The 17,261-nt window shown below is 40.1% G+C and overlaps 1 protein-coding gene across 1 annotated transcript in view; it reads right to left on the bottom strand.

The window, feature by feature from the left end:
- The window catches only part of LOC136867497 (SCY1-like protein 2), a 139,953-nt gene that overhangs the window by 49,056 nt on the left and 73,636 nt on the right, over window positions 1-17,261 (bottom strand). Inside the window, exons 10-11 of the mRNA XM_067144706.2 lie at window positions 7,271-7,403; window positions 2,067-2,286 (exon numbers count right to left, since the gene is read on the bottom strand). Of these exons, the coding sequence (XP_067000807.2) occupies window positions 2,067-2,286; window positions 7,271-7,403 (353 nt within the window). The remainder of the gene's footprint in view (window positions 1-2,066; window positions 2,287-7,270; window positions 7,404-17,261) is intronic.

A 17,261-nucleotide genomic window follows, 5' to 3' on the forward strand; every position in this document is an offset into this window, starting at 1 on the left:
TGAATATTGTAAATTCACCTTGTTGGATACATTTTAGAAATAGCTTTTTTCTATGGCATCTGAAAGGTTTAAACTGTGTATCAAGGTTAACTGCACGCGGTAACAGGTCTTAAGAATATTTTGTGACGCAGCAAGGGTTGGCATATCTGAACTACAAGTTGGCAGTTAATTCGAAATCACATAATTCAAAGTCTGATTTTTGCACCCCAACGACTTTGAATTAACGAGGTTTTACTGTATGTACTTACATGCAGATGATATGGTTATAGTGAGCAACAGCAAGAGACTAGTGGAATGGTCTCAAAAGAACGACATGCATATAAACCAGAGTAAGACGAGGGTCGTGAAGTTACGGAAAGGAGGGAAACTGTCATCAATGGATATGTTTACCTGTGGAAACCAAACAATAGAAATAGTCAAATCTTTCAAATATTTAGGGGCAACTCTACAAGTCACTGGATTCACTTTCACAAGGCACACTGAAGACAGAACAGTGGCTGCGATAAAGCCTGCAATGGAGATTCGCAATCTAAAATCCCTTTCACTAAGAACAGCAATGTCAGCTGACAGTTGCACCAGTAGCATCGTATGCAATCGAGACAACACGGCCGTACCTTTCATACAGAAATCTGTAAACAATGGACAAAATTAAGCCAGATACATAAAAAGAGCACTTTGCAGCTCAAAGTTTTCACCAAATTGACTTGTATGCCAGCTAGCAGGAACAACTTCCTTCATTGAAGACTTGATGACAACTTATAATCTGACACCAACCCCAGCTACCAAAAAGGTTCCTAGATGAACGACTCCAGAAAACTGCAGAAATAGACTCAGCATTCTTTAATACTCCCACCATGAACAATGATGTATGGAAAAGAGCCCGTTTTGAGCTATGTCACCTCCATACGAGAGGAGCAATTCACGGCTTTCATCACCGTATTTGTAATAAGAAAGGTTTTCACCAGGTACCCAGCGACTGTGTTTGTGAAATCTGTGGCTCACATTGTTCACTATGCCATCTGTTCGACTGCATACAAAGAACACTTCCTCTTTCGCATTATGCTAAAGGTGAAACCTTGTAGTGACAGTGAATTTCTCTATTCTTAAAATCGTATGTACGCCTTGTATTTAATATTAAATATTAATTACTTTCCCCGACACTAATGACTTGCTCTCCAAAGGTGTAATTTACCCAGTGAAGTTCAGGAATTCAAAGCCTTTTCTCATTTTTGCACAACTTTCCCCAACCTGCCTCCTGTGGCACGGGCTCTTATCTGTGTTGGAAATCTAGTTCTTTTCACAAGGGATGACAAAGAACATTTTCAGGGTTAGGTAAAATGTGATCATACTAAGCAGTAATAGCGAAAATTTGTGACGTGATAAGTGAGGTACTTTAATATAAATTTAAAACGACGTGAATCAGGACTTCGAATTTATGCTGTGCTAAGCGAGAACACACTAACAAGGTTTCACTGTACTTGCTTTTTATAGTGGAAAAGAAGGTAGCAGTAATAATGTAAAACTGATTAAACTGCAAATGGTTAGAGAGACAGGAATCGAGGACGTAACAATCTGATGGCAGGGAGAGGCACATGCCTCAAAATCTCGAGAACAACGAGGGGATAAAAATGTAATCGCAAAGTAATTGTCCTGTTGACAAAGTGTGCACCATCTAGTATTATGTAAAGTTTTGAAGTTTTTTTTTTGCTATTTGTTTTACGTTGCAAGGACACAGATAGGTCTTATGGCGATGATCGGATAGGAAAAGCTTAGGAGTGGGAAGGAAGCGGCCGTGGCCTTAATTAAGCATTTGCCTGGTGTAAAAATGGGAAACCACGGAAAACCATCTTCAGGGCTGCCGACAGTGGGGTTCGAACCCACTATCTCCTAGATGCAAGCTCACAGCTGCGCGCCCCTAAACGCACGGCCAACTCACCCGGTAGAGAAAAGTGGCACAATGAATTTGAAGTAGCAATTTAAAGAAAGAAAACTGAAAATAGTGTCTTTTACTGGTGCGACTTAAAAATACACTTTTTCATAACTAAAGTAAAATCCTTCTGACTCACTTTTGTTCCTGCTGTATGGAGTTGAGCTGTTCCAACTTGGTCCGATGCTCCCCCTCCACACGATTCACCATCTCTTTGATGACAGCCATTAGCGCATTAAACTGATTCAGTGTCAGTCCATTTTCAATGCTGAGTGGCATCAGGAAAGGAAGGATCTTAGTTGCCATCAGCTCTTTGGTAATTCCCAGTTTCTTGTGAGTCAGTGCCAGTTTATAGATTCCTACAACAGTTTAAATAAAATTGTACATAAATCCTCAAAATCAGGAATGAAGATAGGGAAACAAACAAACAAACAACCGAACAAAAGGAATAGCATGGTGGCAGGCTTCAGTGGGCAATAGAAAGGAGAGACAAAGACCAAATGAACTCTACATTTGCACATCTCTTCTCACGATAGACTTAATGCAAGTTGTAATCATCATCATTTTCCAGGTCCAGTTTCCCGGGTGTGGTATACAAGCGCTCACCACTTCTTCCTGTCAAAGTATAGTTTCTGTTCCTCTATGTCCTCCCTCTTGACATTCCTCTTGCTCACCTCCGATTTCACTGTGTCTATCCATCGATTTCTTGGCCTCCCCACTGGCCTTGCTCCCTTTCACTTCTCAGTCAAAGTAATTCCTTGCTGTTCTTGTTCTGTCCATCCATATAACGTGTCCAAACCACTGTAGCCTGCATCTTCCTAAAAGCTTGGTAACAATCCTTGATTGCAAGTAAGTTGCATTTTATGTGAAAGGAATTGATGTGTAGATTTCAAATATGCACACATTATGAGGTATCATCAATTATTTTATAAGTTACAACTGTTTAATGTTTTCTACTGGGAGAGAGTGGGAAAATGTTGAAAAGTAGCAGTCATAGTACAAGTAATACAAGTAATGACAACAACTGGTAAGATTTTTTGTTGTATTGTACCCTTTTCTTTAGATTTTTTGTTTCATGTTAGGTATCTTACCTGTACTATGGGGCTAGCCCAATTGCAATCGAAAAAGTATCCACTTAGGAGTAAAATTTGATTATCCTAACTCAAACCAGAGCATGTGTTTGCCAACAACATTTGTATGCATTTAGAGTACTCACGTCTTAAGTTTGTTTTTGAGAACCCCTCTGAAAAGTAACAATTCTCTACAAACTAATGTAATTTAAATTTACCCCTTTGAGCTTTTGGGCATTGGTAAGTGCTGAACACCCTGACAAAGGTACATGACTAAATCCTTAAAGTTCATTATTTTTTTTTTATTATTATTATTATTATTATTATTATTATTATTATTATTATTATATAATTCGCAGGGGCCATCAAGGACAATGTTAAGTCTTGTTGCATTTGACACTGAACTTGGCCTTCTTTAGAGCCCAAATTTCCCTCATTCTTTGTGAGTGGGCCTGCTCACGCGCCTCTGTCCAAGGGGCACCGTGTCTTCTCTTCGGTTGCTCGTCTTGGTTTAGCCCGTTCGTCAATATTTTCTTGCGGAAGAGATCTCTGTTAAGGGCGTCTTCAGCTGAGATATGTAGCATTTGCAGGTCTTCTTTGGTATTTCTAAACCAGGGAATTGTGGTTTTGGGGTTTGAATCAAAAACTTGAAAGATTTCTTTAGTTAACTTTCTTCCGTCCATTCTTTTCAGATGACCGTAAAATCGTGCCCGTCTTTTTCTGACTGTGTCGGTAATTTTCTCTATTTTGTGTAGACTTCCTTGTTGGATCTCTTTTGATGGATTCCATTTCTGTACTTTGATCCCAAGATTCCTCTCACAATTTTGCGTTCTCTTTTCTCCAGTTCTTCAAGGAGTCCTTTGTTGGCATTTAGAGACAGGGTTTCGGCTGCATATAGAACTACTGGCTTCAGAACTGTTTCATAGTGACGTATCTTGGTGTTTTGGGAAAGGCATTTTTTGTTGTAGATTGTGCGGGATGTTTGGTAGGCTATTTCCAGTTTGCGTACTCGCTCCTGAAGTGCTTCTTTGTCCAGTCCATTTTTCATGATGATCTCACCCAGGTATTTGAATTTGTCTACTCGGGTGATGTCCCCGTATTTTGTATGGAGTTTTGGTGGAGCCTCTTTGATGTTAGTCATTACTTCTGTTTTCTCAAACGATATCTGCAAACCAGTTTGTTCGGCAATTTCCTTTAAAATTTCAACTTGAGCTCTAGCGGTTTCTATGTCGTTTGAGAGAACAGCAATATCATCGGCAAATGCTAAGCAGTCTGTTGCGATCCCCTTGGATTTGGTTCCTATTCTCAATGGACTGTAGTTGGTTTCCTGTAATCTCACCCGCCAGATTCTGATGATCTTTTCAAGAACACAGTTGAAGAGTATCGGGGATAGCCCACCACCTTGTTGGACTCCTGTTTTGATGTCAAAGGAATGCGAGAGACATCCGTGGAACTTCACCTTCGATTTTGTATCGGTCAGGGTGGCTCTAATTAATGCCAGCAGTTTCAAATCAACTCCAAATTCATTTAAGATGTTTAGCAGGACTTCCCGGTCAATGGAGTCGTACACTTTCTTAAAGTCCACAAAGACAGACACATACTGCTTGGATCTTAGTGTACAATATCTGGTGATCGTTTTGAGATTTTGGATCTGTTCAGCTGTTGAGGTACCTTTTCTGAACCCTCCTTGGTATTCACCTATTTGATGTTCGACTTGTGCTTCTAAACACTCCAGGATGGCAAGTGATAGAATTTTGTAAGTCACGGGTAGCAAAGATATTCCTCTGTAGTTGTTGATGTTCTTCATGCTGCCTTTTTTGTGTAATGGATGGATCAAAGCTATTTTCCAATCTTCGGGTAGGGTCTCCTTGTTCCAAATTTCTTCTATTTGCTTTTGCAAGATATCAAGTGATTCCTCTGGGGCATATTTCCATAGTTCTGCTACTACTGAGTCTTCCCCCGGCGCTTTGTTTTTTTTGAGATGTGCAATGTGGCGCTTGATTTCATCTCTGTTGGGTGGTCTGGAATCTGGGTACCTGAGTAAGGGTTCCTTGGTCTCAATGGCGCTTTGCGGTTTAGAGCAATTAAGTAAATTCTTGATGTAATCTGCCAGAATGCTGCAATTTTCTTCATCTGACGTCGCCAGTGTGCCGTCCTTTCGCTCAAAGCATAGAGATGGTGGTTTATAGCCAGTGAGTTTGCGTTTGAAGGCTCTGTAGTACTCTCTGCTTTCATTCTTCCTAAAGTTTTGTTCTATCTTTTCAATGAGAGATTTTTCGTATTTACGTTTCTCAGTTCTGAATACCCTAGCTGCTTGGGCACGTTGGGTTTTGTAGGTTTCCCAATCATTTTCTGATTTCATAGAGTAGTACTGTTTCCCCGCATTGAGTCTTTCTTGGAGGACTGATTCGCAGGTACCATTCCACCAGGCATGATTTTTGCTTCTCTTGATTTCTGCAACGTCTCTGGTGGACTCAACAAGGAGACTTTTGGCATTGTTAAAGTCACAGTCATTTCGTCTAGCCTTCTCCTGGAACTCCTCGATCCTTTGCCGAAGTTTATCATTGTCGAAGCGTGTGATCTGTTCGATTGTCTTCCTTGTGTTTGCGGGAATTGGTTTGAATTTGATAAGAGACATATAATGATCTGAGGCCACATTGATGCCTTTTTTTACCTTGACATTCACAATCTCAGGGCTGTTTCTCCTGGAGATTGCAACATGATCAATTTGGAACTCTCCGAGAGCTTGGATGGGAGAACGCCAAGTCATTTGCTTTCTGGGTAGATTGCGAAAGTGGGTCAACATGACCTGCAGGTTGTGATTTTCGCAAATGGACACCAGTCTTTTGCCGTTGGGATTGGTTCTTTTGTGAGCAGGGTGATTTCCTATAACTTTCTTGTACGTTTGTTCACGACCTAGTTGGCCATTGAAGTCACCCAAAAGAAGCTTGACATGGTGTTTGGGAATTTTGTTTAATTTTTCGTCCAGTAGGTCCCAGAAATTATCAACTTCGTCTGGATTAGACTTGTTCTTATCGTTTGTAGGAGCATGTGTGTTAACTAGGGCGTAGGTTTTGTTCGCGCATTTAATTGTGAGTATAGACAATCTGTCATTCACAGGTTCAAAATTTGCAACCGATTTAAGGATCTTGGTTCTAACAGCAAACGTGGTTCCAAGCATCACAGCTCCATTGAGGATTCCTCTTTGCGCTTTGCTCTTGAAAAATCGGTACCCTTCGGATTCAAAAATCTCTTCATCTGGGTACCTTGTTTCCTGTAGGGCCATTATGGATATCTGATTTTCGTGAAGAGCTTTGGTGAGGGTTTTCAGCTTGCCTGTTTGTGTAAGTGAATTTATGATGAAAGTTGCTAGAAAGGTTTTAGATTTTGGCCCGAGTTTTTGACTCTTCGGGGTACACTGAGACGCTCCGACTCGTCTCTTGCATGATGTCGAGTCTCCCCCAGAATCCGAACGAGACTCGTGCGCCGTGGCGTTCACGACGAGGGATTTATCCGAAGATTTACCCCATGGGGTATGTTTCTTGAAATGTTGTGCCATCATGCTTTTTGACTTGACTTTGCTTTGGACGGGTACCCATCCTTTTACAACTAGGGTTGTTAGCCCTAGAGGTTGCCTCAAGATGTTTTCTGGCTTCTGGTCATTTACCAGTCTTCCCCGTAACCCTGGCAAGGGACCAGTTTTTTTTTTTCACGGTGGTATTTTTTTTCCCTACTACCCTCTGAATCTGCTGGCGGCAGAGCCAGCGAGCTTCCCCAATTCCAATGGGACGCGCCCGATGGAGGTAACCGGTAAATCCCCACACGGGTATTATTATTATTATTATTATTTTAAAGCTAAATGTCTTCAAATATTGCTTGAAAACTTGAAAAGCATGCTTGTCTTTGCCCCTTGCTTTTTTACTTAATAAATTTCTATAAATCTCCAGTAAGGTATAAAAGTCTGATCCTATATGTAGTTTCCTCGTTAGGTTCCTTTATCATCGATTTGGTAGCGGAGCGTGGTCAATATAACAGGCAAACAGGTCACAATAAAATTTAAAACACAAGGACAGGAAAACAAGGTAATACAAAACTGCCACCACAACACTATTTAAAGCCATTTGTGAAATTCTCTCCTAAAATGCATGGATTATTCGATGTAGTGGGTACATGGCATTTAATTTTGCATTAAAGTGAAACAAAGCTTTTGCAGAAAACCACATAAAATACAAACCATGCATATTAAATACAGAGTAAAATACAACTGACATACCAAGAATACCCATCAGTACAGCAGGTTCACGTGATGGCACTTGAGGCAAAAATGGCAACACTTCATCCAGAACTAACCATTTATCCAGATGTTCTAGAAGTTTCCCCACACACACCAGGCAGTTTACTCTCACCTGCAACAATTACAAAGAAAGTTACATATTTAATGGTTGAGACATTAGTATGAGATTAACAATATTCTTAGACAAGAAGGAAATGTTTTCAATGAAGAATATATGATGAACATTCCATTAGAAAAGCATTCAATCTATTCTTCAGTGAACAAACTTGAACAGAATTATAATAATTATAATATCTAATGCAGAGAAATAGAATATCTCGTGACTTGTTCACTTGGAACTTGCAAGACAAGTAAAGCCTATATTGAGGAATGTCAATAGTGTTATCGTGGTAGGAGCTGAAGAAAAGTCGAAGTGCATGAAGAAATATGTTGAGAGTTTAATGATGTGCAGCCAGACAAACCACCACATATCGATGAATGCAACGGAGCAAGACGTAGAGGAAGTATTGCGTACAATCATGCTCCAGAAGAACGGTAAAGCTCGGAATTCAGACAGATTCATGCAGAAACTCTCAAACTCAAAGAGATGACAGAGGCCTAGCTAGACCTACAAACTGCACTATTCCATGCAGTATATAAACCTGGGAGAATTCCATCTGACTTGTTAAGATCAACTTTCATTACCCTACCTAAAAATAAACACTAGTGCATCATAATGTAGCCGGCCCCGTGGTGTAGGGGTAGCGTGCCTGCCTTTTACCCGGAGGCCACGGGTTCGATTCCCGGCCAGGTCAGGGATTTTTACCTGGACCTGAGAGCCGGTTTGAGGTCCACTCAGCCTACGTGATTAGAATTGAGGAGCTGCCTGACGGTGAGATACCGACCCCGGTCTAAAAAGCCAAGAATAACGGCCGAGAGGATTCGTCGTGCTGACCAAATGACACCTCGTAATCTGCAGGACTTCAGGCTGAGCAGCGGTCACTTGGTAGGCCAAGGCCCTTCAAGGGCTGTAGTACCATGGGGTTTGGTTTGGTTTTGGCATCATAATGTGATCAGCCTCAAGTCCCATATCTGAACGGAATTCCTACATATCCACACACGTATCTACGCGAAATATGAAAGCCAAACTGGTCATACCCAGTTTGGTTGGCCAGTCTGGTTATAAAAACTGGACTGAGAACTTGCGAGGCTCTGTTTTTTTAATGTTTTGACTCATAGATGCTTCGATATGAATGTCGATGTGAACGCATGTTTCATCAACTGTCAAAAAGCTTACAATTGCACATCTCATGCAAAACATGCCAAGATTTTAAAAAGTACTGGCATTGATGCTGGTGATCTACATATCATCATTCATCTCTCATGGAACCAAACAACAGAGGCCATAGTAGAGGCAACCACAACTGGAGGACATAGCTATACGGAGAGGTGTGTGACAGGGTTGTGTCCTGTCCCCTCTCCTTTTAAATATCTACTCTGAGGCCGTGTGTAGAGAAGCTGTTAAGGATGTTAACCTAGGCATCAAGTTCAATGGCAATGTCATTAATAAATTCTGCTTTGCTGATGATACAGTTGTGTTAGCCAGTAGCCTTACTGATTTTCAAATTACTATTATCAATAACACTAAGTGTCAATGCAGCCTCTGCAAATAACCTCAGCCTTTGTGGGTGGGGTTAACTTTCAATAAGTAACCAGGAGAACCTGACCCCTACAGAGCGGGTCCCCAGGTGGTGGACAGCAGGTCCCTACAGTACATAGGGCTGGTTGAAATACCCAATACAACCTGCAGACCAAGAGGTAGCCCAATTCCTGGGAGCTTTAAAATACTGGGACAGCCTCTCTCCAGGGCTCATAAATATGAAGGGCCTTTGCCCTGGGTTATGGGTGAAGACCTCAACGGCATCTACGGCGGAGAAGATGGACTTCAGTATGGTGGAGATGGCGGAAGAGGCAAACCCGTAGCATCTGTACTCCAGAGGAGGGCTACAAAAGGCGTCCGACTCCATGTTGGGGACGGCCTAATTCGAACCTGGCAGAAGGTAATAAAATGCCTTTGGGAGTGGCGAACCCATTGTACACACAACCTAAAAAATGAGTGCGAGTGAATCGAGGCCTCGGAAAATGCTAGGGCGTCACCCTGAAGTGACATGCAGTTCCCGGTGCTCTGGGAGAACTGTGAGAAGTGGGCTACCAGACATCACAAGAATCGGTATCATCAATGTCATGACTTTGAATGGTATGGTAGAAGAACTGATAGGGTATATGGAGAAGAAAGACATAGCAATGATGGGAATGAGTGAGACAAAATGGAGGGGGAAAGGTCAAAAAAAAAGAATTGAAGAAAGCGTATAAATGATACTGGAGTGGAGGAAAGATGGCAACAAATGGTCTTGGTGTTATAATGAGAGAAGACCTAGCGCAATATGTGGACTTGAGAGTGGAATCAAGGATTTTATACAGGTTTATGCACCCCAATCGGGGAATGCAGTTGAATGTTTAGAAGTTTCTAGAAGAACTGGCAAGTTATATTAAAGACAAAGAGGTTATAATAATGGGAGACATGAATGCACATGTTGGAACAGACAGGGAAAAGAAGAGATAATTGGCCTCTGTAGTTATGGAAACCACGTTGAAGGAGATTGGTAATAAATTTTTGTAGAAGGAATGGATTAATTGTTGGCAATACATGATTTAGAAAAAAGAATTCACAAAAAATAACTATATATCATTGGGGTGATAGAAAGACAAAGACAATGATTGATATTGTTCTGGTGAAGAAGGAGAAACGTAGTAGACAACTGGAAAATGTGACAGCAATGCCGAGAGCAGATTTCAAAGGAGACCATAAAGTGGTGGTAGCCAAATTAAGACTTGGTAAAATAACGAAGTTAATAGAAAAAAGGGAAAGAAAAATAAAGGGATGGAAGTTAAAAGAGAAAGAAATAAGGGAAAAGTTTCAAGAGGATCTCAAGAAAGAAATTCCCAAAGATGACGTGAACAGTGTGGAAGAGGAATAGACATGTTTCAGAAATGATTTTGTAAAGTGTGCAGTAAACACCTATGGAAGACTATCAGGGAGGAAAAAGGAAAAGGAAACTCCTTGGTGGAACAGCAGAGTAAAGGAAACAGTTAAAGTGAAACAAATGGCTTGGAGGAGGTGGATAGATAGCAATAGCATAGAGAATTGGCAGAAATATAAAGAAGCCAAAAAGGTATGGAAGAAAATAACACAAGAACAGGGCAGGAGGATATAAAGGGAAGTAAGAAGGTTTTGAATGGTTTGATGAAAAATAGTTTATGAAATAGGGAAGATACAAAATTTGTAAAAACAGAAACAGGGCAGATATTGACACAAAGAGACGACATACTAAAATGATGGGAAGAATACTTCTCAGAATTGCTAAATATTAAATACAGTGAACTGGTAGAGGAGAAGGAGCAAGAAAAAACAATGAGGAAAGAAAAAGAACAAGAAAAGGAGATATCAATGTTAGAAATAGAGGAAAAGATGAAGAGCGGTAAAGCAGCAGGAATGGATGAGGTAGTTACGGAAATGATAAAAGCAGCAGGACCAATAGGGCTACAGTGCCTGTATAGATTATTTAGAATAATCTGGAGGAAGAAAGAGATCCCAGAAGAGTGGAGAAAGGGTTTAATTATCCCAATATTTAAAAAAGGTGATAAAAAGGAATGTAGTAACTATAGAGGGATCACCCTTATTGCCCATGTAGCCAAGATATTTGAGAGAGTATTGGAAGGAAGACTGAGGAGGAAGCTTGAAAGAGAAATGGAAGAAGAACAGTATGGTTTTAGGAAAGACAGATCAACATTGACCTGATCTTTACATTAAGACAAATGATGGAGAAAAGATGGGAGTATGGAAAAGACATAGTGATGACATTTATTGACATTGAGAAAGCTTATGACAGTGTGCCCAGACAATTGGTATGGGACACATTAAGGAAAAAGCAAGTAAACAGAGTGGAAGTGCAAATGATAAAAGCTATGTACAAAAATTGTGTTAGTAGTGTGAAGACTAGTATAGGAAAAACAAAACGGTTTAAAGTTGAAACTGGTCTCTGACAGGGAAGTGTACTATCCCCCACACTATTCATCATAGTCATGAATGAAATTCATAAGAACATTAAACAGAGATTGGGAAGACAGGCAACAAAAGCCATGTTGTTTGCAGATGATATAGTGGTATGGGGTGAGGATGAAACGGAAGTGCAAAAACAAGTAGATATACGGAATCAAGAGATAGAAAAATATGGGATGAAAGTAATGTGACATTTCAGGTCTATTGTAAATGGCAGTGAATTTTATAAGACCAAGGCCAACAGCATCCTAATGCCATGAATCCAGCCTAGAAGGAGACCAGGGTCATCAAGACATCCAAGTTAAGTCGACATTTCATTTACCCCAGGTGTTCCGCGCGGAGTGTCGGCAGCGGAACACAAAGGGATGACTTTCTTGTTTATCTTTTGTATAACCTGTTGAGGGGTGAGAGACAATGTTATCACCGCAAGAGAAGACGGGAAAATTTTTAATACGGCTAAACTCTTCATCCACGAGAAGTATTACATTCAAAATCTTTCGTCATATTACAACTTCAGATTCGACGTCTTAATAAACATTCTCCAACAAGTGTGTATAAAAGCTTTGATATCACATTTCAGGAAGGCATGAATAATAATATTTGGAAATTAAATTAATTGTAGAATTAATTATCTAATTAATTAACAAGAAATCAGGGGACATGTTAATTACAACGTCGAGTAATTCAGGACGTCAATTGAATCACGAGGTATGACGTCAGAGCTCAGAATATAGGTGGCAGACCTGTACTAGAATATTCTCACTCTTGCTTATCTGCTGGTTACGCGCGCTGCTCGGAAGCCCACTACGCAAGGAGATGTTTTATAGACCTGCACAGCTGTTACTTGCACCACGAGGAGAACAGTGTCATTTCTTGGCAGTTTAACAGACCATCTAAAGTCATAACAGACGTCAGTAGTGTCTGGGAAGAAAGTACGTACCATTACATGTCAATTGTGAAACCACAAGTGGGGAATTTGTACCAACATTTTTGTGAAAGTTTCAGTGCACCTCAAGCAATAGAAGTTCAATACCGGCCAAGGCAATGAAGACCTACAGTAAGAAATTCGTGTGCCCTGGAGACATCACCCAGATCAGGATGCAGTACTAAAAGACAGGACCAAGGCCAACAGCATCCTAATGCCATGAATCCAGCCTAGAAGGAGACCAGGGTCATCAAGACATCCAAGTTAAGTCGACATTTCATTTATAGTGGGTATTATCTGTTCTATGTAGCTGTAATAAGTAGTTAACTTTCTTTTGAAGGGATTATTGATTAAACAGTAGTTTGAGTAGATTTCTAGTATCTTTACCATGTCATTTTCTTGTGTTATACGACGTTGGATTTGTATTTTCTCTTACTATGTGATTTTAAGGTGCGTGATGACGGTATGTCAACATCATCGACCATGCGGGTTTCAATAAGTCATGTCATTAGACAAGTATCCGGTTTAAATATCAGCCATCAACTAACCTTTAAGGAATTTTACGTTTCCATTCAATTACTATAATATTGAGGATTGTGTGCGTGTGATATTTTCATTCTTCAGAATGTATTTCTCTTATATTTTGGCAGAAGTGTTTGCTACATTTTGCACGAGGGACCAGGCTCACCTGATATATTAACGCTACGCTAACGATAAAGATAGCTTTATTTTGGATCCAATTTCATACTTTTAAGGGAGGACATTGTCTGATTATTATATTTATATGTGGTTCCAGTCATTTATGAGAATTTTCCTGTGATATTTTGGACGGATGTTGCGAATTATTTTCGCTATTGTACCTCTCACATTGTGCCATGTGGAGAAATGTGGCATGGATTATGGTGATTTTATGTGCTATTTGGGGGCAAATCTTCGCGTCTCTATGAACAGAAGCACATGTAATCTATTTTCTGCGATGTTGCGTGCAATGATGAATGGATATTTAGGAATAATATATCATCATTTTGATGTATGTGCGAGTTGTTGTTTTTGTGAGAGAACCATAGGCGATAGCGTCTTCATAAAATATTATCGAACCACGAGGTAAACCACATATCTTCCTACAAAATAAAATTGAGTGTATGAGATGGTTAGAGCCTTTTGTCATACTGGATGAGCGTCATCGCAATAATATCAAATCGTAGCTGTGTAATATTACTCAACTCCTCGATATTTGCTAAATTTTGGTAATGTCCTGAGTTCGATGCAGATATTGACGATATTATTAGTCACCATTACCCAGACTATTTGTACCGGATGAATTACTTATAGGAGCAAACCATTATTTATGGGAGTCTGCCATTCCCATGAAATGAACGGATAACGTGTGGACGTGTGTGTATATTTGTAAAATAGTACCCTTAGTTGTAGTTGGTTACAATTCTTTCTTTGGTGGATGATGGTAATGGGAAGACTTATTATGTGCATTTATATTTTGTTATTTCCACAGGTTGAGTGATTTTATTTTATAGCGAATTATTGATGTGTGTGTTACCATCGTTGTTCTGAGTTTCGGCATTGTATTAAGGTCATGACACATGGTTGAAGATTTAATTTAAAATAATTTTTTTTCCATTCCTCTTTCTTGCTTACTTTTATCACGTAATGTCACGTGTATTCTGTTACCCTGAACAGATAATCACTGAAAGGTCGAGTTAAATTGGAGAAATAATTAGCAGTGAAAATAAGTTCTTTAAAAAAAATTATTAATTGTTTTTGTTTGTATTTTCATCTTTTGACCAGTCATATAACTTAAGCATTTAATATCTTGTTCCAGATTTTCCGGCATGATTTGACATACGTGCGAGCATCATTCTCTAAGCAAAATCAAATTTAACATTCAAAATAATATTCGATAAAATGTGACTTTTATGAAAACAATTTTTAACAGAATTAATAAGAATTCATTAACATGTACCATCCCATTTGCTTTCATTTTTGGATGTACAGCAAAAGTTAACGTAAAATTAAAATTTTTAGTGATCATCTCACCCAATCATAATGCTTAGGATGGAATTATTTTGTAATAAATCATCCACCATTAATTTGTATTTTGATGGTTCATTATTTACGGATATCTGCCCATCTCCTTGATCCACACCATTTCTCTTATGGAACATGTCAATCAATTACTGAGCACACCTGAGGGTGTATCGTGCCTCTAATGTGTTAGTCGTGGCTTAAACGTGCAGAGTAAGCACAGAGAAAAGTAAAACAATAATGATGACAAGGGGAAGGAAGAAAGGAAGAGAAAAGATAAAACTGAATGGTAAAATTCTGGAAGTGGTTAAAAGTTTCAAGTACTTGGGAAGTATGATCACAGAAGATGGAAAGATAACTGAGGAAATTGGGTAAAGAATACAACAAGCAAACAGCTTCCACCAGAGTGTAAGGGGGTAGTCTGTGGAACCAAGATGTCCCGAAGAAATGTAAGAAAGTATTATATTCAACCTATTATGAACCCATATTAACCTATGCAGCTGGATCGTGGACTACAACAAAATGAGAGGAGAGTAGAATACAGGCAGCGGAGATGAAATCCGTAAGAGGTATCGAGGGCAAGACCAGAATGGATAGAATTAGAAATGAAGAGATAAGGAAAAGGGCAGGAATCTTGAAACTTCAAGACAGGATCGAAACAACAAAGCTAAAGTGGTATGGGTATATGATGAGAATGGGAGAAGAGAGTGTGCCAAAAAAAGCTTTCAGAGAAGTTAACAGGAAAGAGACCACGAGGAAGACCCTGAAAGTGGTGGACAGATTCAGAATTGGGAGTGCATAGAGAAGAGGGGAGAATAAGGAGGTCCCTGAGGATTGGCAAAAAGGAATAATCATCCCAATTTTCAAGAAAGGTGATAAGAAAGTTTTGAAGAACTACAGGGGAATTACTCTAATATCCCATGTTGCTAAGATAATGGAAAGGATACTGGAAAGTAGAATAAGGTTGAGGGTTGAGAAGCAGATAGAGGAAAATCAGTTTGGTTTCAGAAGTGGAAGGTCAACAATAGAGCCCATTTTCATTATGAGACAACTAATGGAAAAGCATTGGGAGTACGGGAATGATATGGTGATGACATTCATTGATATTGAAAAGGCATATGACAGTGTCCCTAGGATGAAAGTTTGGGACAGTCTGGTGCAAAAAGGAATTGGACAGGGATTAATAAATATGATCATGGCATTATATAAGGAATGTTGTAGTTGCGTGCAAACACAAGTTGGCAGGACAAGTTGGTTCTAAATAACTAGTGGGCTGAGACAGGGAAGTGTTCTATCACCAATCCTGTTTACAATAGTAATGGATGACATCATGAGAACGGAAAATGCAGCATATGGAGGAAGAAAAATGAACATGATGTTATTTGCAGATGATATTGTGATTTGGGGAGAAGACGACAGGAAGGTGCAAGAACAGTTGAATGTGGTGAATGGGAAGATTGAAGAATGTGGATTGAAAATAAGTGTAGAAAAGAGTAAAACTCTTGTTATGACTAGAGGGGAGAAAGAAGGGAAAGGTCAGATTAGACTTGCAGACAAGCCCTGGAAGTAGTGGAAACGTTTAAATACCTGGGGAGTGAATTAATGGAGAATGCTCGACTGGATGCTGAGATTAGTAAAAGGATTCAAGCTGGAAGTTGTTTCTATCATAGTGTAAGAAATATGTTATGGGACAAAGATGTGCCAATGGAAGCAAAGGATACTATGTACAAGATGTATTACGTACCCATAACAACTTACGGGAGCCTCCGTGGCTCAAACGGCAGTGCGTCGGCCTCTCACCGCTGGATACCGTGGTTCAAATCCCGGTCACTCCACGTGAGATTTGTGCTGGACAAAGCGGAGGCGGGACAGGTTTTTCTCCGGGTACTCCGGTTTTCCCTGTCATCTTTCATTCCAGCAACACTATCCGTTCTCATTTCATAGCATCTATCATTCATTAATTAATCACTTTGGGAGTGGCGACCCCATCGTACTAACAGCCTATATCTGCTTCATTCATTACATCCCTGACCCGGTCAATGACTGGAAAACAGGTTGTAGGTTTTCATTTTCAACAACTTACGGAGCAGAAACTTCGACAATGACAAAGAAGGATGAGAGTCGAATACAGGCAGCCGAAATGAAATTCTTGAGGAGTATGATACAGAAGAGTAGAAGAGACAAAATAAGGAATGAGAAAATCTGGGAAGAAATTGGAGTGGAAAAAATGAATGATAGAATAGAGAAGAGCCGACTAAGATGGTTTGGGCACATAAAGCGAATGAGCGACGAGAGAATGTCAAAAAAGGTGATGAAAATGCAAATCCAAGGAAGGAGAGGCCGTGGACGACCACGATTGAGATGGAAGGATACCATCCAACGCAGCATTATAGAAAGAAACCTGGACTGGGACACAGTGTTGGAGGAGGAGTAGTGGAAAGACCGAAGAAAGTGGAGAGGAACCATATTTGCCCCTACCCAGCTACAGCTGGATAAAGGGAAATGATGATGATGATGATGAGAGAAGAGGGGAAAAAAACCAGAATATGCACTTAAAGAAGGAGAAGAGTGGTGGAGAAACAGGCAGCGATGGGGTCCTTGATTCACAACCCGACCCGGGAAGCAGGAAATGGGAAATGCTTTTTTTGCTAGTGGCTTTACGTCGTTCCGACACAGATAGGTCTTATGGCGGCGATGCGATAGGAAAGGCCTATGAGTTGGAAGTAAGCGGTCATGGTCTTAATTAAGGTACAGCCCCAGTATTTGCTTGGTGTGAAAATGGGGGACCATGGAAAACCATCTTCATGGCTGCCGACAGTGGGATTCGAACCCACTATCTCCCGGATGTAAGCTCACAGCAGCATGCCTCTAACCGCACCACCAACTCGTCCGGTAAATGTGAAATG

Source organism: Anabrus simplex, chromosome 3, assembly GCF_040414725.1.
Source record: "Anabrus simplex isolate iqAnaSimp1 chromosome 3, ASM4041472v1, whole genome shotgun sequence".
Taxonomy (NCBI): domain Eukaryota; kingdom Metazoa; phylum Arthropoda; class Insecta; order Orthoptera; family Tettigoniidae; genus Anabrus; species Anabrus simplex.